Source organism: Geotrypetes seraphini, chromosome 10 (assembly GCF_902459505.1).
Source record: "Geotrypetes seraphini chromosome 10, aGeoSer1.1, whole genome shotgun sequence".
Taxonomy (NCBI): Eukaryota; Metazoa; Chordata; class Amphibia; order Gymnophiona; family Dermophiidae; genus Geotrypetes; species Geotrypetes seraphini.
Genome location: NC_047093.1, coordinates 48,984,953 through 49,009,417, shown reverse-complemented (window position 1 = coordinate 49,009,417; position 24,465 = coordinate 48,984,953). Strand labels below are relative to the sequence as shown.

The 24,465-nt window shown below is 43.6% G+C and overlaps 1 protein-coding gene across 2 annotated transcripts; it reads left to right on the top strand.

The window, feature by feature from the left end:
• Positions 1 to 692: 692 nt before the first annotated feature.
• Positions 693 to 23,922, top strand: CFAP157 (cilia and flagella associated protein 157). 2 transcript variants are annotated; one of them, XM_033960027.1, is made up of 9 exons: positions 695 to 1,676; positions 2,152 to 2,423; positions 8,029 to 8,182; positions 9,036 to 9,303; positions 9,634 to 9,764; positions 12,315 to 12,465; positions 13,229 to 13,404; positions 23,209 to 23,374; positions 23,500 to 23,922. In XM_033960027.1, the coding sequence occupies exons 1-9, from the start codon at positions 1,522 to 1,524 to the stop codon at positions 23,587 to 23,589; spliced, it is 1,563 nt and encodes a 520-aa protein (XP_033815918.1). In that variant the 5' UTR covers positions 695 to 1,521; the 3' UTR covers positions 23,590 to 23,922. The 2 variants fall into 2 exon arrangements, with proteins under 2 accessions (XP_033815919.1, XP_033815918.1); XM_033960028.1 differs by lacking the exon at positions 23,209 to 23,374 and having other exon boundaries at positions 693 to 1,676.
• The last annotated feature ends 543 nt before the right edge of the window (positions 23,923 to 24,465 follow it).

Genomic DNA, 24,465 nt, shown 5'->3' with positions numbered 1-24,465 from the left:
AACACACCCCAATGTACAAAAGCTTTCCGAGAAAGTTAGAGCCATTAAAGCACTTTTACTGGCACTGAAAGCTGTCCTCCTGATGCAGAAAAGGGTTCTCTTTGACTGCTTCCAATCATCGCAGCAGCTACCGAGAACCCTATGCAAATGTATCGCTAGGAGCTCATTAGTATTTAAATGAGTTCTCCTAGTGAAGCACAAAAGGGTACACCCCCTCCCCCAGCACCAAATAATTGATGCACAAATTTTCTGGCAGCTCTGGAGCTGCTGTGCTGGTGTGAGCACACACCAGCACAACAGCTGATCTCAAAATAAAATCCAAAAAGTCAGCTCATCTGCAAAGGACTTTTTTGGTTTTAATGGGCTCAGCTGTTGTGCCTGTGTTGTGTGTTCACACAACACATAGAACAGCATCCATTAAAATAAAATTGTTTAAAAAATTTGGCCCCTGTCCCATCGAGGCTCCCCCTACCCAAAAGGCAAACCTGGTGGTCTAGTGGGCTGGGTTGGCTTGGGGGCTTGCTTGGGACCCCCCTCTGCCACATACCTCCTGTCTCTTTAAAATGGTGGCCCTGCCCCCTCCTGGTGCATCATGGGATAGTCCTAAGGCCTCTCCCAGTGCATCCCAGTCCTGCCAGCTTATGTTTCTGTGATGTTTATTGTGCTAGTGTGTTAGTATTTTTTATTCCCTTTTATATTTTATTTTATAAACAGCTTAGTTAGCTATAGTTTATTATATAAACAGCTTAGATTTTTAACCTTGGTTTTATATTGGTGGTGTAGCAAATAAATTGAACTTAAACTCCTGCCAGCTCAGCTGAGAGGGGATTCCCCATGAGATCAGCTGTAACTGGCAGGCAGGAGGAGAAGCTGTGCTTCTGAGCAAGGACCAGACACAGTTCCTCCCCCCTTTTACCAATCTGCTCTGCACGAATAGCTTGCATGCTATTCTTGCTATTAATTTGCAAGCTATTCTTGCTGTGGTGTCGGAGCTTAGCGCATAGGGCCCACAGTCTGTCTCCACCATCGTTACCGGGGACTGTTCCACGCTTCTTCCACCCTTTCTGTAAAAAAAAAAAAAAAAGTATTGCCTTAGATTACTCCTGAGCCTATATCACTTCTTATCTTCATCCTAACAAGTGAAAGGCTCTATGGCTCCCTGCACAGTTTATCTTCATTGACGGCCGCCAAAGGGACATTCCCCTGCTTGTTTTTCAAACTGCTCGGAGTTGCCATTTCCGTGGGTTTCATGGAAACACGGCCAGAAACCCGCGGAACCGGGGGGGGGGGGTTCCTCACCCTCTCTATGACGTCATCCCCACGCAAAGCCCCGAACTCGAACGGAGCGGGTTGTTGCTTTAAGCGGTTCCTCGCTTGTTGCTAAGCGAGTGACGTCACTCCCCAGCAACAGAACGCCTCCGAATCTTATAAGCAGGCGCTGGAAGGGAGAGCTCGAACGGAACCGAGCCGATCCCTGATCGGGAGCTGACTGTAGTGCGGGCTCCTGCGCCCGGCCGCAGCATGCCCCCCAAGAAGAAAGGGGGGGTCAAGGCTGGCAAAAAGCCGCCCAGCACGAAAGGCGTGGATAGAGGCGGCGCAATTCCGGAGATACTCTCCGAGCTCAGCAAAGAGTTTTACTTGCTGCAGATCCGAGACCTGGAGGGCAGAGTGATCAGGTGAGGGTTCTCTTCTTCTGGACTGTCTGCCTGCATTTTCCTTTTTTTTTTTTCCAAATAACTCTTACGCTCCTGCTGTGTCCTTTGCTTAGATAACTCTAAACTACTAGATGAAAGATCCCCAATATGCCTAGCATTTCTCATCCTTTGCTGACGTGTATTGTCCACCCAAGCCTGCCCCAATATGAAGAGCTGCACAGCAAAGAGGAACCTGGAAGTTAGCCTTGGGTCGATTTGAGTGAATTCGTGGTTTGCACTGGCAAATTATCATTTAACCAATTAATATTTTACCTCCCTCTCCCCTGCTCCTGCCACCTTATCTTCCCTTCTTTTTTTTTTGCATCGTCTTCCACCCCCATCCATACTCTCTCTCTCTCTCTCTCTCATTTGTGTAGGATTTATGTTTTCATCTCTCTCTTTTCTCCTTTTCCTGCTCCTGAGTTATTATTCTTCAGTAGTTACTTTGCTTTATCAGGTACCAAAGGAAACTGGATGAGCTGGAAACTAGTGCGGTTATCTTCCAGGCCAAGTATGACCAGGTGCTCAAGGACAAAAAGGAGATTGTGAGTTTTCTGAAGCGGACCTTGGACCAGCGCACAGATGAATTGACTGAGCTGAATGAGCATCTTATCACCATACAGCAGGCAAAGGAGGCAGACAAGGATGCTTTTGAGGCCCAGCTGGCACATGAACGGCACGAGGCCCAGGAAATCAAGGATCAGCTCACCTCAGAGAACATGGTACTAGGTGTGTATATATCTTGCAACCCATTATCCATTAAATATATATTTTTGTACAGATATTTTAAATATGTGTATGTATGCAAAAGTCTTCACACCCTTGTATGTTTTTCACATTCTACTATCTGAAAAAAATTCAAAATTCATTAAAGTACACTTTTAATGCAAAAGAAAAATTTAAATATTGAAAACATAATTAAGAATATGAAACCAAAAAGTCTTGATTGCATAAATCTCCATGCCCCTTGTCGTAGCAAACCCATTTCCAAAACTTGCTTTGACATGATCAAATTAAACAGTGCCAACTTGTTTCCAGTCTTAGTAGCTGAGTGACATGCTCCTAGGTGAAGGATCAAACTATTTCTATTATATGAAATGAATTTGAAGGAAAGCTCTAAACATTCCAAGAAGGAGCTCTGAAAGAACTCTGGGATAAAGTTATTCAAAGGTACAGATTGGGGAAAACTTGTATATCAATCTGTGAATATCCATTGGGGTACTGTCAGGTATGGTTGCTAAGTGGAAACAGTTTGGTATCAAGGTATTGCTTTGATCAAGCCATTCTTTCAAATTCTATACCATGAGTTAAGGAAACTGCTGAAGAAGGTCGCTGCAGTTTAAAAAAATCTCAGACTGAGACTGGGAAAATTGTTGGTTTTTCAACAATTTTAAGCTTACTCTACAAATCTGTGATGTATATGGAGTAAAATAAAAATTTTACCCTGATACCCCATCCCTACTAAGGGTATAGCTACCATTGGGTGGGCACGGCAAAATGCCCAGGGCCGCCCAGTGAACACTCCCGTCTACAAACTTGGGTGCGGCATTTCCCCCCCTTTCCCCTGCATCCAGCTGCTTACCTGCCCACCGAGTTCTCCACCAGTGCTAAAAACTGCCTCTCTGGCCAGCAGGGCATTTCCTCTGCCATGTCTCACTGCTTTGATGCAACTTCCTGTGGGAGGGAGCAGAGGAAAGGCCTTACTGTCCAGAAAGACAGTCTTTAGTGCTTGTGGAGGACTCAGAGGGTGGGTAAGCAACTGGGTGTGGGGAGAGGGGGAGAGATGCTGGACCTGGGCAGGCAGACAGGGAGAGTCCACTGATCCCTACAGTAGAGCATGATGATGGTAGCATTATGTTATGGCAGTGCTTTGCTATAACAAGGACAGGGAGGCTTGAGGAGATCAAAGGAAAGATGGATGATGTGAAGTATAGGCAGATCCTGGAGGAAAACTGTTTTAATTTGCTGGAGAGCTTTACCCAGGGCTACCATATGACTCCAGAAAAAGGGGGATGGATTGGGACATCCGAGTTTTACTTCCATACAATGGAAGTAAAACCTTGATGTCTCAATCTGTCTGTCCTCCTTCCATTGCTTTCAGTGGAAGTAAAACCCGGATGTTTCAATCCATCCTCCTTTATCTGGAGCCATATGGTAAGCCTAGCTTCACTTCTCAGTAGGGTACTGATCCTAAGCAAAAGCAACAGTGGAGTGGAGTGGTCCAGTAAGAAGAAGGTAAAATGTCCTCAGGTAGCCCAGTCAAAACCCAACCCCAAATCTAACAGAAAATCTGTGACAAGATTTGCAGACCGCAGTGCATAGGTGACCCCACCACCAAGAGCTTGGGCTTTAATTGACTCCTTTGCTTTTATATTCCCTTCTGGGGGGGTGGGGGGGGGGTGGGAGGGGGGCAGAGAGTTCATAGTTTTTTTTATTCAATCTGTAAAATGCTTAGAATTTACGATTTATGTTTTATCAAAATTTTAATAAACTTGGAAGCTAATCAAGATCAAGTTTTCATGACATAAATCAAAAATTAAAAGAGAGTTTGCCTATTCTTATTGGTGGAATTATTCAAAAACTGTACTTTCCTTCTATGGAAATTGATGGAAGCATATTCTAAATGACTTATGGCCGTTATTGATATAAAAGAGGTTTCAACCAAGTATTAAATCAAGGATGTGAAGACTTATGCAATCAAGACTTTTTGGTCTCTTATTCTGAATATTTCTATAATTAACATTGAAAATATAGCATATGTTGTGTAAATCATCCAAAAGACTCCTATTTTAATGTAGTCTGAATTGTATTTTTAGACAGTAGAATGTGAAAAATGTAGAAGGATATGAAGACTTTTCCAGGGCACTGTATATTGGAGGTAGGTTTTTATGACTGCAGTAGGGAATGTAATATTAAGCACTCGTTCTTTTTTTTCCCCTATTCTATTTCAGTTTGAGTTGTTTTCCTATAGAAAACCCTGATTCAAATGACAATGATTTTGTTATGAACCAGTTCATCCAATTACACTGGAAGAATTTAAAAAAACAAATCCCAATACATTCCTTGCTGCTCCGAAAAGATTTTTGGGAAGGAGGAGGAGGAGGGTCCATGGTTTCTTCCTACTCATAAATAATGATCTCTACTTGAGCTATTACCGTATTTTTCGCTCCATAAGACGCACCTGACCTGTTTGCAAAATGTGAATAATTTTACTGAATCTGTCTGGTAAGCTGCAAGTATACAAAACTAGAAGGTCCGAGGAAAAGGAATTTATGTAGGCTGGTAGTGGTAGAATGCCATTGAGAGAGGCTATGGGGGTTTCAAAGGCTGGCAACCTTGTGTTATAGGACTAGACTGAGGATACATCTGTTTTTACTTTCTGCTCCTTCTTGAAGATGTCTGCATCTTTTTTTTTTTTTTTAAACTCCTCTGATTTGAGATGGCAGTGATGATCATCACACTTTTACTGAATGCTTGAGCCCACCGAGCAGGTATAAACAAACATGAAAAAAAGGCCACCACCAATAATACACCTCACAGGCATAAAAAAAACCTCCTCAAATATTTAATTGGTGCGCTATGTAAAGCAAACAAACAGTATAACAAGAGGCTCAATGTGCTTATCTGTACAGGAAACAATAGGTCCCACCTCTGTCTTCACTCTATCAGTATTTTTTTATAATATAGCAAACTGTTGTAGATGTAGATCCATCTATAATTATATTTGGGTTCATGCTATTCCCATGGCTTGGTGTAATGAATGTCCCTCTGACCAGGTCTGAGAGAAATGGCCTGAAAGAAGAGCCAAGTTAAATAATTACGAGTGGTTCCTAGCCAAACTTCACTGGCTCCCAGTGATTTCCAGAATCCATTTCAAATGCTCCTGCCTGGCTTTTAAGATCATTCACGGCATCCTTCCTCCCTTAATCCCACTATCTTATAACTCCTCCTGACTCTACCAGACCCGCCCAAAGGTATAAACTATCCTTCCCCTCTCTACACGGTATTTGCTATGCAGGCAAACTGGGAAAATCCCTTCTCTTCAGAATCACAGGTCTTTGGAACGACCTTACTACCCCGCTGCGGAACCTGAGCTCCCTCCAATTATTCCGCAAGCAACTGAAAACCTGGCTTTTCACTAAAATGTAATTCTATCCCCCCTTACTCTTCTCTTCTATATATAAGTTCATATAAGCCTTTTTTTTTTTCCTTCTCTTCCTATATTTTAAGTTCTTGTAAACCGTGCCGAGCTCCACATCCGTGGAGATGATGCGGTATATAAACTTAAGGTTTAGTTTAGTTTAGTTTAGTTAGTTTGCTGCTGGATATATACTTCAGTGAGCATATGTTTTGGATGCATTTGTCAGTTTCTTGCATTGTTATTGGAGTGTCTCATGGTACTTGGTCATCTTTGATGACTTTTCTCCTGCAGATTTTGTTGCTACTATTTGGGTTTTTGCCAGGTACTGGTGACCTAGATTGGCCACTTTGGAAACAGAAAACTGGGCTAATTGGACCACTGGTCTGACCCAGTATGGCTGTTCTTACTTATCTCTAATGTGTTTTTGATATTTTGTGAGATCATCAGGTTTTGATATCTTTCATAGAACTGGGAGTGCTTACTTCACACTTTAGCATTCTGGATTCTAAACTGAGTTTGTTTTTGGATTTAAGTTCTTTCCAAGTTCTTAAGTATTTTGATATTTAAAAAATATATCTCAGGGTCCAGTGTGGTAAAGTGTGGGAAGCTTAGGACGCAGCTTAGGGCTCCTTTTACTAAGCTGCGATAGCAGTTTTAGCGTGCGCTAAATTGCCCCGCGCGCTAGACGCTAACGCCAGCATTGAGCTGGTGTTAGTTCTAGCCGCGTAGCGCGGGTTTAGAGCGCACTAAAATTCTGCACATGCTAAAAACGCTATCACAGCTTAGTAAAAGGAGCCTTTAATGTAAGTTCTGCACACAATTTTCAGTATTATTATGACTGCCCTATGTTCAAAATAGCGCAGAAGAAAACTGCGCAAAGAGCTATGCAGGCTCTCTGCTCATTTAAAGGAAGTGGTATGGACTGCATTAGCTATTAAACCCGGATGCAAACTGCACATAACCAAAATGTCAGTCTACACCCCCCCCCCTTAACCCCCACCTCTCTCTTCTCTCTCCTGTCTAGGTGGGCAACTCCGGACCTCGAAGGCCGGATTCCAGTCAGGATTTCCCCAATGAATATGCATTGAAAGCAGTGCATGCAAATAGATATCATGCATATTCATTGGGGAAATCCTGAAAACCCGATTGGATTCCGGCCCTCGAGGACCGGAGTTGCCCACCCCTGAGTTAGGCACTGGTATTTTAGGCCAAGAAAAACCTGGCCTAATATACTGGTGCCTTAGTTGTAGACTTTGAATAAAACGCAGTAGGTGCTGTTTTCCTAGGTGCCTACTCAGTTAGGCGCCATTTATAGAATCGGACCTTTTAGAGTTGATTCTGAAAGCAGCGCCTGCCATGGCAGGCGCCTACAAAATGAGCACCTGCCACATGTCGATCACAAACAGGTGCTGCTTCCAGAATTGCGTTGAGTAGGGACCCTAGGTGCCGGAAATGTAGGCTAGGGTTTAACAAGCCTACATTTCTAGCACCCAGGGCCCTGTCAGAATCGCGGCCAGAGGCACATAGTGATGCCGAAGTCCGGCACTGCCCCAAAACACACCCACTTCTGGGCTTCTGGGTTTTTATGGTATGACCAATTATCGCGCCACTTAAGCCCAATTTAACCACTTACATTAGGCGCTGGTAGGCATGATCTAGATGCCTGCTTGGGCCTAATGCAAGGCAACTTGTTTGTGAATATGTCCTTTTTTGCTTAAGGGTTAGATACTTTTATTTCCTTTTTTTCTTAGCATTGTACAGTATATCGTTTATCAAGCAAGGCTTCTGTTAGATTTGGATTTTTGTGGTTAAATTCTTATTTCTGATTTTATATCTCTAGTGATTTTCTTGCTGCTCTGTAAAAATGTTCACCTTTATATCTGTTGGTACTTAGTGATTGCTTTGTGGGTCTAACTGTACTTTTTTTTTTTCCTCAAGAAAAGTTTGATCTGCCTTTATTCTAATTTTCTTTCTTCTGTTCATATACACTGGATTTAGGTCCTATGCAAATGTTCTACTGTAAGCAGAGTGGAGGCAGCCACAGCTGCAGCATCTACACCTTCCTCTAATATAAAAGGTTAAAGAATTTATGCCCTTCCTCTTCTTCTGTGAGAGACATGCAGGATCTGGATGCCTTTTTCCCAGAAAGCGGTACACACTCTTACATTAATGCCAATTGGTTTCTGCTTTTAGTGGGGAGGTTGGCTGGACTGGAGGAGTTTAGACTCCATAAGGAAGATCTGATGGCCAGGTTTGCAGCCCTTGAAATGCAGCTGAAAAAACAAGAGGAGGAACATAAAGAGATGATCTACAATCTTGAGAAGAAAGCTGTAATTGATAAAGACAGGTCAGTACAGAAGGCTGCTGCTCCTTGATGAACTAGAGCAGGGCTTTGGGGCATGTTGCAGCTCTCTAAAGGACTAGGTAGGACTCTAGGGCCTCTGGGTAGGGCTCTGGGTCTCTTTAGCGGGCTGGGGCAGGGCTCTGGAGCATACTGGATCTCTCTAATGGGCTGGGGCAAGGCTTTGGGGCACACTGCATCTCCCTGATGGGCCGGGGCAGGACTTGGGGGTATAGTAAGGGGGGCAGTCCACCCCAGGTGCCTTCTTGGTGAAGGTGCCAGTACCCCTCCTCCTCTCTATTCCCCATCCCCTGTTCCTTCCCACTCTTTCCCCGCCACGCACATGCCTTCACTTCTCCCCCCCACCATACCTCTATCTCTTCGCCTGCGCGAGCAGCAACTTCAATCACCTGCTGTTCACGCTAGTATTGGCTCTCCCTCTGATGTCACTTCCGGGTTCCGGGCCTAGGAAGTGATGTCAGAAGGAGAACCAATGCTGCTCATGCTGGGGAAGTTAAAAGAGGTACGGAGTAGGGAAAGGGTGTGCGCGCACTCAAGGGGGGGGGCAGGGAAGGAGCGGGGAGCAGAGAAGAGGCATGGGAGGGGCATCACCACTCTGGGCTCTTCTCACCCTTGCTACACCACTGCTTGGGGGCACACTGCATCTCCCTAATAGGACAGGACTTGGGGGCACACCATGGCTCCCAAATGGACTGCAGCAAAGTTTTGGGGACATGCAGCATCTCTCCAACAGGCCACAGTGGGTGCTCTGGGACATACTGCAGCTCCCTGATGAGCTGGGGAAGAGTTGAAGGAGCCTCTGCACGGGTCAAACTCAAAGTTAGTTATCTGTGTACAGGCTGAAGAAGGAAATGCTACTGCGAGTGAACATGGTGGCAGCAGAATTTCGTAAGATATCAAATAATCAGATGGCAGAGACAACGAAGCGCACAATTCGAGAAAATGTGTCCATTTCGGCGCAGCTCGCCAAAATATCTGAGAGGAGCATGGAGCTAATTCAGGAGAAGGACTTGCTGATGGATGCACAGAACGAGCAGTGCAAGCAGGTGGCCATGCTGGAGCACAACGAAAAGCAGCTGGTGAAAAACAACCTGAGCAACCAGAAGGTGAGAGACGTGGCTTTGCGCCCCTACCCCAGGGGTGGGCAACGAGGGCCGCAATCCAGTCGGGTTTTCAGGAGCTCCTCCGTGAATATGCATGAGATCTGTTTGCATGCCTCCCATTGTATGCAAATGGATCTCATGCAGATTCATTGGGGAACTCCTAAAAACCCGACTGGATCGTGGCCCTTGTTGCCCACCCCTGCCCTACCCCACCGCATAGTTCCCAACAGCCAACACTGCATAGCTGCACTCTTTCATATCTTTTGAATTTGCTCCCCCCTACCACCACCATTTTCACCTGCTGATCTTGTTCCTGTCTATCTTGTATTTTAGATGATCCGAATGCTGACAGAGAAATGCCATCAACAGCAAATCTTACTGGAAGAATTTTCACAAAAGGAACAAGAATTTAACACGCTGGAAACTGCTTATCAGTCCCTTCGTGAAGAGAAGAAAACTATGAGGTACAGAGCTTGTCAGTTGCAGGTGTATTTGTTATAGCCTATTGCAGTGATGGCTAACCTTTTTGAGCCCGAGTGCCCAAACTGCCGCACAAAACCAAAGAATTTCCTCAAAGTGCCAGCACGTCAATTAAACCTTAATAACAAGATTTTAGTATCTAAAAACTCTTTATAAAGTTGCCTGAACTATGTAACATCATTTTTAAAGGTTGGAATCTTTGTATTGTCAGAGAATCAATTTGATTCACAATCCTTTGGTTTTCATTTCAATTTATTGGCAATTTATAATGTTTTAATGATTTCATTCATGGGCCGAATACACACATACTTTTCTCTGTCGCCGCACTCTTTGACCAAAAGATTTGTAAACCTGCAACCACGTCAAGGTAGACTCTTTCAGCAGCTCCCCTCCCTCCCCCTTACCTTTGTGGCCAAGTCAAAATGATCTACCAACAATAAAATTTTAAAAACACAAAGCACGCTGTACGCAGAGAAAATGTTAATTATCATTTATATTCCGCGGGTTTTCAAAGAGGTCAAGGCAGATGACTTTATGCAATGTCACCTCAGTAACAACTATACAAAAATAGACAAATATTCCCCCTCCCTTTTTACTAAACCGCGATAGCGGTTTTTAGTGCAGGGACCTGCGCTGAATGCCCCACGCTGCTCTTGAAGCTCATAGGCTCCCTGCGCTAAAAAACGCTATTGCGGTTTAGTAAAAGGGGGCCATAGTGCAAAATATAGACGGCATATATAAATTCTCAAAACGGACACATTTTGATCACTAAATTGAAAATAAAATCATTTTCCTACCTTTGGTAATTTCATCAGTCTCTGGTTGCACTTTATTCTTCTGACTGTGCATCCAATATTTCTTTCCTTTTTTCAGCCTCCTGTATGCTTCCTCTCCTCCAGACCTCATTCCCTCCCCAAACTTTTTCTTTGTTTCACCCTGCCCCCTTCTTTCTTTTTCTCTCTCTCCATACCCCCTTTCATTCTGTATGTCTGTCTTTCTCTCTCTCTCCGTGCCCCATTTTTCTTTGTTTCACCCAGCCCTCTTTCTTTTTTTTTTTTTTGGCTCCCTGTCCCCCCCTTTCTTTCTTTCTCCTTGCTCTCCCCTATGCCACCACCATTGGGAAAATGCTGCCACCGCCACTGGGGAATAGGCTACCACTGCCGCTATCGGGAACAGGCCGGCGCCGAGTTCGCCCTGCTTCTCTTCCCCACGGGGCCGACCAACTCTCGCCACTCGACGTCAATTCTAACATCGGAGAGGACGTTCTGGGCCAGCCAGGCAGCGATTGTCTGGCCCAGAACGTCCTCTCCGACATCAGAATTGACGCGGGTGGCGAGAGTTGGTCGGCCCCACAGGGAAAAGCAGGGAGAACTTGGCACCGACCTGTTCCCAATGGCGGCGGTGGCACTCAAGTGGCTAAAGAGACGCAGTTTGCCAGCCTAGGGAGAACACTGGAGGGTGGCCAGCTGTGCACCCCCTTGGGGCGTAAAACCGGGGCAGACCACCCCCACCCCCACCTTGGTATGCCACTGTCTGTACCTCACTCCCTCCCTATGACCAAAAATTCTCCTTTCTTCTATTCCCCGTGTACACAACCATCTCTTTCCCTCCCTTCCTCTCTCCCAAGTCCATGCCTTCTGTGTCCAAAAACCCATTCCCTCCCCCACCTCAGCATCCCTCCCTTCCTCTCTCCCAAGTCCATGCCTTCTGTGTCCAAAAACCCATTCCCTCCCCCACCTCAGCATCTCTTTCCCTCCTTTCCTCTCTCCCAAGTTCATGCCTTCTGTGTGCAAAAACCCGTTCCCTCCCCCACCTCAGCATCTCTTTCCCTCCCTTCCTCTCTCCCAAGTCCATGCCTTCTGTGTCCAAAAACCCATTCCCTCCCCCACCTCAGCATCTATTTCCCTCCCTTCCTCTCTCCCAAGTCCATGCCTTCTGTGTCCAAAAACCCATTCCCTCCCCCACCTCAGCATCTCTTTCCCTCCCTTCCTTTCTCCCAAGTTCATGCCTTGTGTCCAAAATGCACTCCCTCCCCCTTTTGTGTTCCCCGTTTGTCTCCCAGCCCATCTTAGCAACTTTCTTAGCAAAATGTAGCTCGAGCCACGTAGGCTTGTCTTCTATTTCCTGCCTGTCCCGCCGCGCACACATAGCCGATCGGAAATCTTCCCCGACTTCAGCACTGACGTCGGAGGGCGGGCTTTGCTTAAGCCCTCCCTCCGACGTCAGCGCTGACGTCGGGGAAGATTTCCGATCGGCTGTGTGAGCGGCAGGGCAGTCGGAGTAGAAGACGAGCCTCGCGGCTCGAGTTATATTTAACCCCGCGGGTCCCCCATCGTCCCCGTTCAGCTCTCTCTCCTGTGCACCCCCTGGTAGTATTGCCCTGATGGCGGCCCTGTGTGTGCCAGCTGCAAGGCCTTCGCGTGCCACAGTTGGCACGCGTGCCATAGGTTCGCCATCGCTGGCCTATTAGTTAATAGCTTTTTGCACACAGTACCCAGGTCTCTCCTTAGTCGATTTTCTTTTCTTCCTGTTAGGCAGCAGATTACAGAACTTGAGGAGAAGGCAGGAAAGCACCAGACTGAGGAGGTGACTCTAGCAGGGCAGTTAGAGGAGGAGCAGAAGAATCGTAAGCTGCTGGAGAAGATTCTTAAACAAGCTGCCTTTGCACTGAAGGATATATTATTGGTAAAGACACAAATCTCTGCATCTCCTGCAGCATTAATAAGCTCATCATCCTGGCGACAGCAAAGCTCCAAGGGTTGCAAATTGTCACAGTGAATCTGTGCTGCAGCATCCTGTCACCTGTCCTATTAGACAGTTATGTGTGCTTTGAGGAAAGCAGAATTTTGTGGTCTTGGCAGTTGACAAAGGGGGTCGAAGAATGGCAATATCAGCACACTGCCAGCTGTTTCTTCAGATTTTATAACCCTTAAATTGCACTGATAGAGCAGCACTGAGCTTCTAAGAAGGTTGAAATGACCCATATGGAGTTACCATGGTTACAACCCAAGCTTAGCTATGTTACCAAACAAGCCATTGAGACCCATAGCATGGGCTCATAATTTGTCCAAGCTCCTAGTAGTAAGCTCAAATAATTCTGTATCAAAAACTGATGAAATTCAGGAAACCGTAGGATGACCACAGAGGACTCTTGGTTCCAAAGGGGTCTTCAGTGCTGCAACAGGAAGAAAACTGGCTAGACTAGATAAGGACCCATAAGGTTTCTCTGCCATGTGTATACTGTTTCTGTGCATAGAGAATAGCATTTGGAATTGAGTTATTAATGGTGTATTGGGGAGTTATTAATGGTGTGACTGTAAGGCAGTTCGCTAAAGGTGGAATCCATTGATCCACTGACCCTGCTACATCCCTTATTCATAGCATTCGGTCTTTGCCAGTCCTCTGTGTTGTTTTGGACAATTGCTGAGTCTATGGTATTGCACTGCAGGAGAAGCCCGGTGATGAAGAGTGTGGGGATTTGGATTTCAAGTTCCAACTGCGTCGCAACCAGATGTTGCATGCACTCTTGATGTTACTCAGCAGTGCTGCCAAGATGGGGCTTGGGCCCAAGCTGGAGGAGTTTATAGCTCATGGGGCACACACTCTGCCATTAACAGAAGACAGGTATGTTGGAGGGGATAGGAGTAGCACCTAAAGGCTTTGTTTGTCTTTCCATCTGCTAAAGATCATTTATATAAAAGATATTTTCAACCACAATTGTTGTTTCAGGCTGCTACTTGGGGTAAAGATTTTAGTCATTTGATAACCAGTTCTGCTTATCAGGATTTTAGGAAATTTGTTAAAAATATATTTATTTGCAAAAATTTTTAGAAGTTTGATGCTTTGTATTTCACTGTGATTTTCAGTCCTCTTTTATCCTGTAAACCACATAGAACATCAAGGTTTTGCAGTCATGTGAAAATTAATTCAAGGTTTTACTGTAAATATATTTCTATGTTATGTTATGTCAACGAAAAAGTAGTGGGGAAGGGACACAGAGTCAAACCACTGTGAGGACAATCAATTTATTAAACCATCATATATTCATATCAAATATATGTCATGTACATAAAATACGACAGGCATAAAATTATAAATGTATAAACTGGATCCCAACACGGTCCGTGTTTCAGCTAGGGTAGCCTTCCTCAGGGGTGTGTAAAATAGAAGCAAAATAAACCATAGACATATATACAGTCTGAAGACATATATAATTACAATGCTTCATATTATTTATTTTGTAATTATATATGTCTTCAGACTGTATATATGTCTATGATTTATTTTGCTTCTATTTTACACATCCCTGAGGAAGGCTACCCTAGCTGAAACACAGATCATGTTGGGGTCCAGTTTATACATTTATAATTTTATGCCTGCATTATTTTATGTACATGACATATATATGATATGAATATAGGATGTTTTAATAAATTGATTGTCCTCACTTTTACTACTACTACTACTATTTATAAAGTGCTACCAGACGTACGCAGCTCTGCACAACAAACAAGCAAGAGATGATCCCTGCTTGAAAGAACTTACAATCTAATTAAATGTTACTTAGGTGAGGAAATATAAGGGACTAGAGGTAGTGTCTCATAACTTAGGCACACTCATTTAGGCCAGCTAAAACCAGGCCTACATCTATATTGTGCATGCATCGGGCATATTCTATAATAATGCACATAACTTTTAGGAATGCCCACAATTTTATTTTATTTATTTAATTTTCTATACCGTTCTCCCAAGAGAACTCAGAACGGTTTACATGAATTTATTCAGGTACTCAGCATTTTTCTCTGTCTGTCCCAGTGGGCTCACAATCTATCTAATGTACCTGGGGCAATGGGGAGGGGGATTAAGTGACTTGCCCAGGGTCACAAGGAGCAGCGTGGGTTTGAACCCACAACCTCAGGGTGCTGAGGATGTAGCTTTAACTACTGCCTGGCCCTGTCTTCTTTTTAAATTCACGTACTGCAACTGGTGCGTACTTTTTATAGAACTGCGCTTCCCGAGTTGTGCGTGCATCTTTTAATTAGTGTAAATTAGTGTCACTTGAAACAAAAATTGGCGGTTATTGGTGCTGATTAGGCCAATTAATCAATGAAGTTGTGCGCACACAACCTTAGGCACCATATACAGAATTTGGGGGCAAGTGAAGCAATATTTTCTCTGATCTGTTCTAAATATATTTAGTAATTTCATTGCACGCCTCCTAGTCTTTCTACTTTTGAAAAGCGTGAACAGTCAAGTGATTCATGTCTACCAATTCCACTTAATTCACTAGTTTATGAACTGCTATCAAGCTGAAGAGACTTAGCCTGTTTAGCCTTTCCTCATAGGGAAGCCATCTCATTCCCTTGATCATTTTGGTGGCCATTCTCTGTACCTTTTCTAATTCTGCTATAGTTTTTTTTTTTGAGATGCAGTGATTAGAATTGCATACAGTATTCAAAGTGCAGTTGCACTATGGAATAATACAGGGCCATAATATTTTCAGCTTGTTCTCCATTCCTTTCTTAATAATTCCTAACATTCTATTTGTCTTCTTAGCCACCTCTGCGCACTGAGCAGAGGATTTCAGTGATACCTAAGAACATAAGCATTGCCTCTGCCGGGTCAGACCAGGGGTCCATCGTGCCCAGCAGTCTGCTCCCGCGGTGGTCCCCCAGGTCCGTGATCTGTAAGTGGTCCTTAACCTAAATTCTGTATTTCCTAATCATTTAGTACCTGTATAGTTACCCTCTATCTGTACCCTTCAATCCCCTTCTCCTTCGGGAAGTCATCTAATCCCTTTTTGAAGCCCAATATTGTACTCTGCCCTATCACCTCCACTGGGAGCGCATTCCAGGTGTCCACCACCCTCTGAGTGAAGAAGAACTTCCTAGCATTCGTTTTGAATCTGTCTCCTTTCAATTTTTCTGAATGCCGTTTTGTTTTTGTTGGCCTGGTTAGTCTGAAGAGTCTGTCCTTCTCCACCTTCTCTATGCCTTTTATGATTTTATAAGTCTCTATCATGTCCCCTCTAAGTCTCTGCTTTTCCAGGGTAAAGAGCCCCAGCCTCTCCAACTTTTCAGCATATGAAAGTTTTCCATGCCCTTAATCATCCTTGTCGTTCTTCTCTGGACCCTAGATCCTTTTCCTGCATGGTGACTGCATGTACAGCCCATTTCAAATCACCCCACAGCATCTCAATGGGATTAAGACCAGGGCTTTGACTCGGCCATTCCAGGTCTCTCCATTTCTTCGTTTTCAGCCAGTTCTTGGTGGATTTACTGGCATGTTTTGGGTCATTGTCATGTTGTAGGGTCCAGTTCCACTTCAGCTTTAATTTTCTAACAGATGGTCTCACATGTTCCTCAAGCACTCTCTGATACATGGTAGAATTCATGGTGGATTCTATGATGGTGAGCTGGCCAGGTCCTGCTGCAGCAAAGCATCCCCAAACCATAACACTTCCACCTCCATGCTTCACAGGCTTCACAGTTGGTAGGATGCTCTTTCCTGGAATGCTGTATTTGGTGTACACCAAACATGTCCTTTTTTCTGGTGTTCAAATAATTCAATTTTAGACTCATCTCTTAACTCTCATACCAGGGTTTTGTCATTTTTCTCTCTCCTCCTGTCTTCTTTATCTCCTCTACAACATCCATCTCTAACATTGTTTTTTTTCCACTCAGTGTTCGTCAGTTTATTTTTCTCCCTCTCTTCATTCATTTTTACTCTATAGTCTTCAATTTCCCTCTTTTTACTGTCTACTTTCTATCTCGTCTCTCACACCACACTTCTCATTTCCCTTCCTCTTATTCCCCCAGTCTTTCACTAATTCTACCTTCTATCCCCTTCCATCCAGCATGTCCTTCTTTCTCTCCCCCCATGCCCTCGTCACCTCACACTTAGATTACTGGCAACTCACTACTCTCAGGTCTTCTGCTCTGCCGTCTTTCTCCCCTTCAATCTGTCCAAAATTCAGCAGCACGACTCATATTCAGTGCGAGCCACTATTCTCACATTACCCCTCTCCTAAAGTTGCTTCATTGGCTTCCCATCCATTTCTGAATACAATTCAAACTTCTCTTACTGACTTACAAATGTATTCACTAAGCTGCCCCTCACTATATCTCTTCACTTATCTCCCTCTATGTCCCCCCTCCCCCCCTGTGAGCACCACTCAGCTGATAAGTCCCTCCTAAATATGCCCTTCTCCTCCTCTTCAAACTTCAGACTCCGTTCCTTCTATCTTGCTGCCTGGAACAAACTGCCTGAATCCCTATGGTGTGCTCCATTGCTGGCAGTGTTCAAGTCCAAGTTAAAAGCCTACCTCTTCGAGAGTGCTTTCAACTCTTACCTTGGGTTCTGCATCCACAACCCCTCCCCCAGTCCCTCCTTCCAGCCCCCAAAGCAGCAAAGGCAGCAATCCTAACCAGACAACCCCCCCATCCCTCCATACATTCCCTGAAGCAGCAGCGGCAATGATCCTGATTAGAGGTCTGCACAGGAACGGGGATCACGGGAATCTCCCAAGATCAACGGGACTCCTCCCAGGCCCACGGGACTCCCACGGGGATGGAAATAGAGCTCCCATTCTGAGGCCTACCTAATTTTCAAGATGAGACCGGTCCGGCACCACGGCAGAAGCAGCCATAGCATTTTTTTGTGATATTATGCCTGTCTCCAGTTATCACCGGCTATTTGGTAAGTCTTCTGCTTCATATGGGGTCTTTCTATGCCATTAGCTTCATCTAATCAGTCTGTTACCCATAAGATTATTTTAATGCATAACAACTATGTTTTTAGTTCGGGTCTTTTATATGGCGGTTTCTATGTTGGCTATTCTGGGTGTTTCCATCTCTGCTATTCGGCGAGTCTTCCTTCTCTTTTCTTCTTTTCAATTATTAAGGCCATCCGTTCCTCTTTGGCTTAATTACATTGTTTACTTATAACATCATTACCCTTATTTTTTACATTTTATCTATATTTTTTGTTAGTTACTTTAGCACCCAGGTATGTCAGGTGGTTCATTGTGTGGCTTTTGCTATATAGCCGTTTTTGATTAAAGATGTGCAGGACTTTCCATCACTATCAAAGACAGTTTATAATCATCACATTATCAAGGTTATCATGCCGCTGTACCGGGCCATGGTGCGCCCTCACCTGGAGTACTGCGTCCAGCACTGGTCGCCGTACATGAAGAAGGACACAGTACTACTCGAAAGGGTCCAGAGAAAAGTGACTAAAATGGTTAAGAGGCTGGAGGAGTTGCTGTACAGTGAAAGATTAGGGAAACTGGGCCTTTTCTCCCTCAAACAGAGGAGATTGAGAGGGGACACGATCGAAACATTCAAAGTACTGAAGGAGATAGATTTAGTAGATAAAGACAGGTTGTTCATCCTCTCCAAGGTAGGGAGAACGAGAGGGCACTCTCTAAAATTGAAAGGGGATAGATTCCGTATGAACGTAAGGAAGTTCTTTTTCACCCAGAGAGTGGTGGAAAACTGGAACGCTCTTCCAGAGTCTGTCATAGGGGAAAACACCCTCCAGGGATTCAAGACAAAGTTAGACAAGTTCCTGCTGAACCGGAACGTACGCAGGTAGGGCTAGTCTCAGTTAGAGCGCTGGTCTTTGACCAGAGGGCCGCCACGTGAGTGGACTGCTGGGCACGATGGACCACTGGTCTGACCCAGCAACGGCAATTCTTATGTTCCTACACCCGGCTTAATCGTCTTTTACGGATATTCAACGCTTTAATTCTGATTATTATTTCAAGTTTTATTTTCACTCTTTTTTATTTTAAGCTTTGTTAAATTCATCCTCTGTGCGGACGCATAGCATTTAGCCAGCTACATTCTCCCTTAGAGCTGGTTAGTCCCATGGCCTTACGTTCTCCATTTCTTTTGGTTTTGTTTTTAGCCAGTCCTATGGTCTCAAGTTATTTATTTATTTTGGTTTTCTATATCTTATTCATTTTTTAGCCCACTTCACTCAGCCTTTTCCTCTCATCTGCATCACATTCCTCTAATGTCATATTATGTTCTCTATACAAACGTACTGTTTTGTGTTTCTCTTTGCCCCTAACATGCACCCCCTGCTACATTATACTTCTTGATGAAATGTTTATTATATTTATTAAGCTGTATTGCATCTTGATATATCATGACTTTTGATGAGATGGTCTTTTGTATTAAGTTCCTATTTTGCATTGTATTTTGTTACACCACGTCTTTTGATCTTTTTAAAGCAATCATTAGCATAATCATTTTTTAATATTGGTTATCATTCTGTCTGATTAATTCAAATTTGAGCTTTAATATGTTATTTATTTCATATTGATTTCATGGTTGTTTTATATATGAATTGTACCAAAATCTGTTATCATCATGCTTTTTACCTTTCATCTGATTAATATTTGTTATCATTATGTTTAAGTTTTTTTAATTCATTGTGTAACACATTAAGGTTCCGATGAAATATTTTGTATATATTTTGGTAGATATGATGGCTTCTATATATCTTTTTCTGTTCTAATGTGTTCATTTTAGACTGATATTTATTATTTAAAGTGCTCATATTCTATGATGCACTTTTTAGGTGTTATTCTGGATAGGACTCTAGCATTTCAAGCAAGTAAGCAGCAGACCTGGTGGGGTAATTGTATTGGTGGAGTTATGTTGTTTTATGGTACATTTCGAAAAGTAATTAAGTCAACGTTGTTTGACAAATTTATTTCCTAAATGAGGATATTACTGTTAACCAAAATCTTACTTTGAAGATTTTAGGAAACTTGTTGTATTTTAATTAATTGTACTTCGCTGATTGTCCAGCCTTCTTCTGTGTAAACCACCTAGAAATTGTTTGATTATGGCGGTATGGAAGAATAAAGTTATGTTATGTTCATATATAATGTATATAAATAATACAAACTGAATATCTTCAAATATATAGCCACACCAAATTGATATTCAAATAATTATACTGTCAAAAAAACAAGTATAGTACTCTTTTTACTTTATGTAAACGATAAAAGACCTCAGTGTTTCTCAAAACTGAGAAACTAACTATGCCAGTAAAAATACTGTCATAGAGAAATACATCCTTGGTCTTATATTCTATCGTTTACTTTTCTATACTTTTTACCTATTTATTATCATTTTTTTAAAAGGATTTTATAAGTTTCTTAGAAAAGTGAGCACTTATCTTATTTTTAACAGTGCAAAATCACCGCAGGAGTCATTCGAAGGTTCTAGAGCGGTATCGTGAATAATTCCGCTTCAAACTGATTCACATAGAAATCCCAACAGGCCCTGTTTCGCCCTACGGCTGCATCAGGGGATTATTTTTAATTGTGAGCCACTGCTTCAATGATTTTCTTCCAGCCCCAGCAGGGCCTTTCCTCTGCTGCATCACTTCCGACACAGCAGAGGAAAGGCCCTGCTGCGGATTGCTGCGAGCAGCCTGTTTACAGCACTGCCTCTGCTGATCAGCTGCCACTGCTGCTTTGGGTAAGTGAGAGGGGGGGAGGGGGGTCCAGTATGCCAGACCGCATGGAGGGAGGGAAGTGCAACATAAGTGTGTGTGGGGTGAGAGTCTAGCAGGTCAAGCAGGGTAAAGAGAAGTGGAGGGGAGTTGGATGGATGCTAGACCTATAAGTGAGAGGGAGGGAAGGGAAGGGAAACAAAACTACTTTTAGAGTAACTCAGCAACCAGAAAGCATGAATTTTAACGTTGTATTAGCAATTTAGCATGGACTGCTCTTTCCTGATGTCCTCTCCTCCGTGGGACCCACTCCAGGCTAGTGCTGCCTGATTTAGGGAAAAAAAATTTGAATTGATTCGATTTGGCCTATTGAATTGATTTTTCGATTTGCTTTTCCTTTTTTAAAATGGCCTGGCGAGTTTATTTTTGTAAGCTCTTCATCCACCCCAACCCCCTTTGCTCTCTCCAACCCCATGCCGGTGCTGTGATGTAAACAAAACAAAAAAGACTTTTTCTCTCTCTTAGGTCCTAGCTCACCCTCTCTGTTAGGTCCTAGCTCACACTCGCCAACACCAGTTCTGGCAGGATACACATTTCAAATCTGACATATTGTAATCAAAAAATAGAAATAAAATTATTTCTACCTTTTGTTGTCTGGTCATCTTATTATTCAAATCATGTTGGTCCCAGGCTCTGATTTCTGTTTGTCTTCTGTTATCTTGTTCACCAGGGTCTCCTGCCCATTTGATGTTTTCTTTTTTCCCCGTGCTCACCATTCATCTTTTGCTTCTGTACCTTCCCCTTCCACTGCTATATCCAATATTTCTAGGTCAAACCTCTCTATTCTCTTCCATGCATCTCTTCCTTCCACCCCTCCATTATCATGTGCAACATTTCTTTCTCTCTCCTTGCCCTCACCCTATGTCCAACATTTATCTCTCTCTTAGCCATGTATGTCTCCCTCCCCTCCAACATAAGCAAGATTTCTCCCTCTCACCCTTTCTACCTCTTTGTTTACTGCTGGCAGAATTCTGTGCAAAAAAATTCAAAACTAGCTAATTCTGCAAGTTTATTTGTCAAAATTTAAACAATATTTTTACTAATTATTATCCATATTCCATTTAAACAGTTAAAATGTTTTTCTTCTACTTTTGTTGTCTGGCTTTTTTATTTTTCCATCATGTTGGTTCCAGTTTCTTTTTTTCTGCTAATTCTCCTTCAAGTGGCTTCTATCCATTTGTCTTTTCTACTCTCTCCTGTCTATTCTCTCACTACACCTGCCTCAGACATATTGATCATTCCTTTTTAGCTCTTTTCTGCCTTTTTCTTACCCTTCTCCTCTTTTTCACTTTCCAACTACCCATCAAATTTCCATCTTCTCTCCCATTCCCCATCTAATTCCTTCCTCGGCCCTCCATTCACCTTTCATTTTCAATGTACCTCCATTACCACATTTCCTTGCCACCCTCTCCTCCCCTTTGGGGGTTCTACCATTCTCAGCATCTTCCTTCCTCCACCCTTATAGCCCAGCATCCCCTCCTCACCTTTGTAGCCTGACATCTCCCTATCTCTTTCTTGCTGCACTCTCCACGCTTTTCCCTACTCCCATTTCCAGGCATCTCTCCATCATGCTCCTGGATCCATCTCCCTCCTTCTCCCCTTCCTCCTCCTGTGTATCTCCCTCTCATCTATCCCCATGTCCAAAACCTCTCTCACTCCCTTCCTTGTGCCCTGTGTCAAATCTCTCTATCCCCCTCCATGCATCATATATACCTTCCTCCCCTCCATTATGTGCAATTTCATCCTCTCTCCTCACCATGCATGTCTCCCTCTCCACCCCCTGTGCCACCAACTTTCCTTTCTCTTACCTCTTACTCATGTGCCACCAGCTTTCCTTCCTGAAGTTCCTTTCACTCTTTCCCTCCCATATGCCACCGACTTTCCTTCCTCTTACCTTTTCCCACCCCCTGTGCCACCAACTTTCTCTCCTCCCCTGTACTCCAGATTTGCTTCTTCGGGTTGCAGTATCAGCAGTGACTCTCACATGCTGCCTGCGCTAACCCAGAAGTCTTCCCTCTACCGCGGAGAGACTTCTGGATCAGCGGCAGGCAGAGTGTGGGAATTGCTGCTAATACCGCTACACGGTAAGATCAGACTGCTCCCGATCTGCCCGCCAGAGCTTCCCTCTGCTGCAGCATCAGTGATGTCATCAGAGGGAAGGCCCCAGGGAGCAGGCCAGGAGCATCCTGTTCATTGCTGCTTTTAGGAGGCCCAAAAATTGAGATTTCACAGATGGGATGGGGTCAATCAAGTTGCGGCCTGCCACACAGCTGCCCTTCATCGCTACCACCCCCTAAATGTTGAAACCCAGGCAAATAGGAAAGCCACCTGGATGCCCCAATAGACCACCAAAAGGAGGACATGTCTGGTAATCCTATGGTAGAAGAGGTGTGATGGGTAATAAGGTTTTAGGAGACACAAGAGGGGAAGATGCTTTTGGGGAAGGGAGTATTACTACATCAGATAAGAGAAGGAGGCAGCCAGCAGTAAAATGTTGTGCCCCTTCCCGTCTTCCAAAGCCTGTGGAGCTAAAATTGGAAAGGTGGTCTAGAAATACAACATGTTAACTCTGAATAATGTTACGTTGAAGCAGCATGATTGTATTTAAACAAACTGGGCAAGAATGCTTAACCCCGAGGGATTCTATTACCAAGAAATTTCTGGGTTGAAAAAGAGAATTCTAATGTTCAGGCTATTGGTTAAGAAACAGGATGATCCACTGTCTATGAATTCCTCCTATACTGAAAAGAACATTCTAGTAAACCAGGTTGCAATCAGCATATGAAGGAAAAAAGGACTCCTAAAGGGTTTAAGCAGTGGGGAAAAGTAAGAAAAAATGGCAGAGGAAGAGAAAAGAGACCCTTCACTGTCTGTTTCTTTTCTTTGGCTCAGTTCCTCATCCCCTATGAAGTGCTCAGCATTCACAGCACACTACCGGGTAGGTGACCTAGGACTTGTTCCACGCCCTGCTTTGAACGCGGCGATTTTACGCAATATAGGCACGCTATCCAAGACTAGCCAGCGTGGGCCATTGCTTACAAACGCAGATGTACCCAAGGTAAGAGTCCTGAAGCTAACTTCACTTGAACATTCTTTCAGTTTAGGGCCTGAACTTTCCATTGAGAAAGAGATACAGCTCTTTAGGACACTGAATCATTCTGACCTCCTTTTTTTTTTAAACAGGATTTGTTGCACCCCCAGAGGGAGAAGCCGGTTAAGCTGCCAGAAATTGTAGCAGAGCATAATGTGGTCCAGCTCCTAACAGCCAAATAAGGAAGAGAAATGAAAAGTATACCAGAGCAAAGGACAGGACTCTCCTCCTGCTTGAGATTTCACCAAATCTGCCTTATGCAATTCTTTGTACAGATACCACCATGAGAGCTTGTGAGGCACTAGTAAAATGCATCTTAATGTCAAAGTGAGAGGAGTAGGATTGTTATGTAGCACTCTATGCAAGCAATGTCTTCAAATCAATGAATTTTACACAGACCAATGTAAGAGTGGAGCTCCTACTGAAGCTAGGGAATGTTGAATATGTTGAATCTCTCAAATTTACTGCTAATGTGATCTTTTTTTTTAATTAAATTTTTTATTGCAATCATGACATACTTAGCATCAACATTGTAATATATATGACAGTTCTCCAACTTTTTACACATTTGATCACCCCCCTCCTCTTCCCTAACAATGATGTCTCTCCACTCGGACTTGTTAAAGCTATGTCTGGAGAACACATTGCCCGATCCCCTCCCCATCACAGCATTACCACTCAAGCTTCCTTAGTCCTCACAATGTAAATAGACTTAAAATGGCACCTAGAATAAAATTGGCCCCTACAAGAGTAAATTTTTAACAGAACACCTATGTCAAAGTAGCAAAATGTCTGTTTGATAAAGGCAACTCATAGTGGAGATGGTCTAAGTGCCTTTATAAAATAGATCTCAGAACTATCCCCTATCGCATGCAAATACTATATCAGCACACTTTTAGACTTGCTACAACATTGGTGTAAATGCGCACAAACATTACTTGGGTAACCTTATAACTAAGGGGCCCTTTTACTAAAGCTTAGTGTGCTAAAGTGTAAGAAGCTCATTTTTTTTTTACATTACATATATAATTTATATCCTACCATTGCCTCAAGAGTTC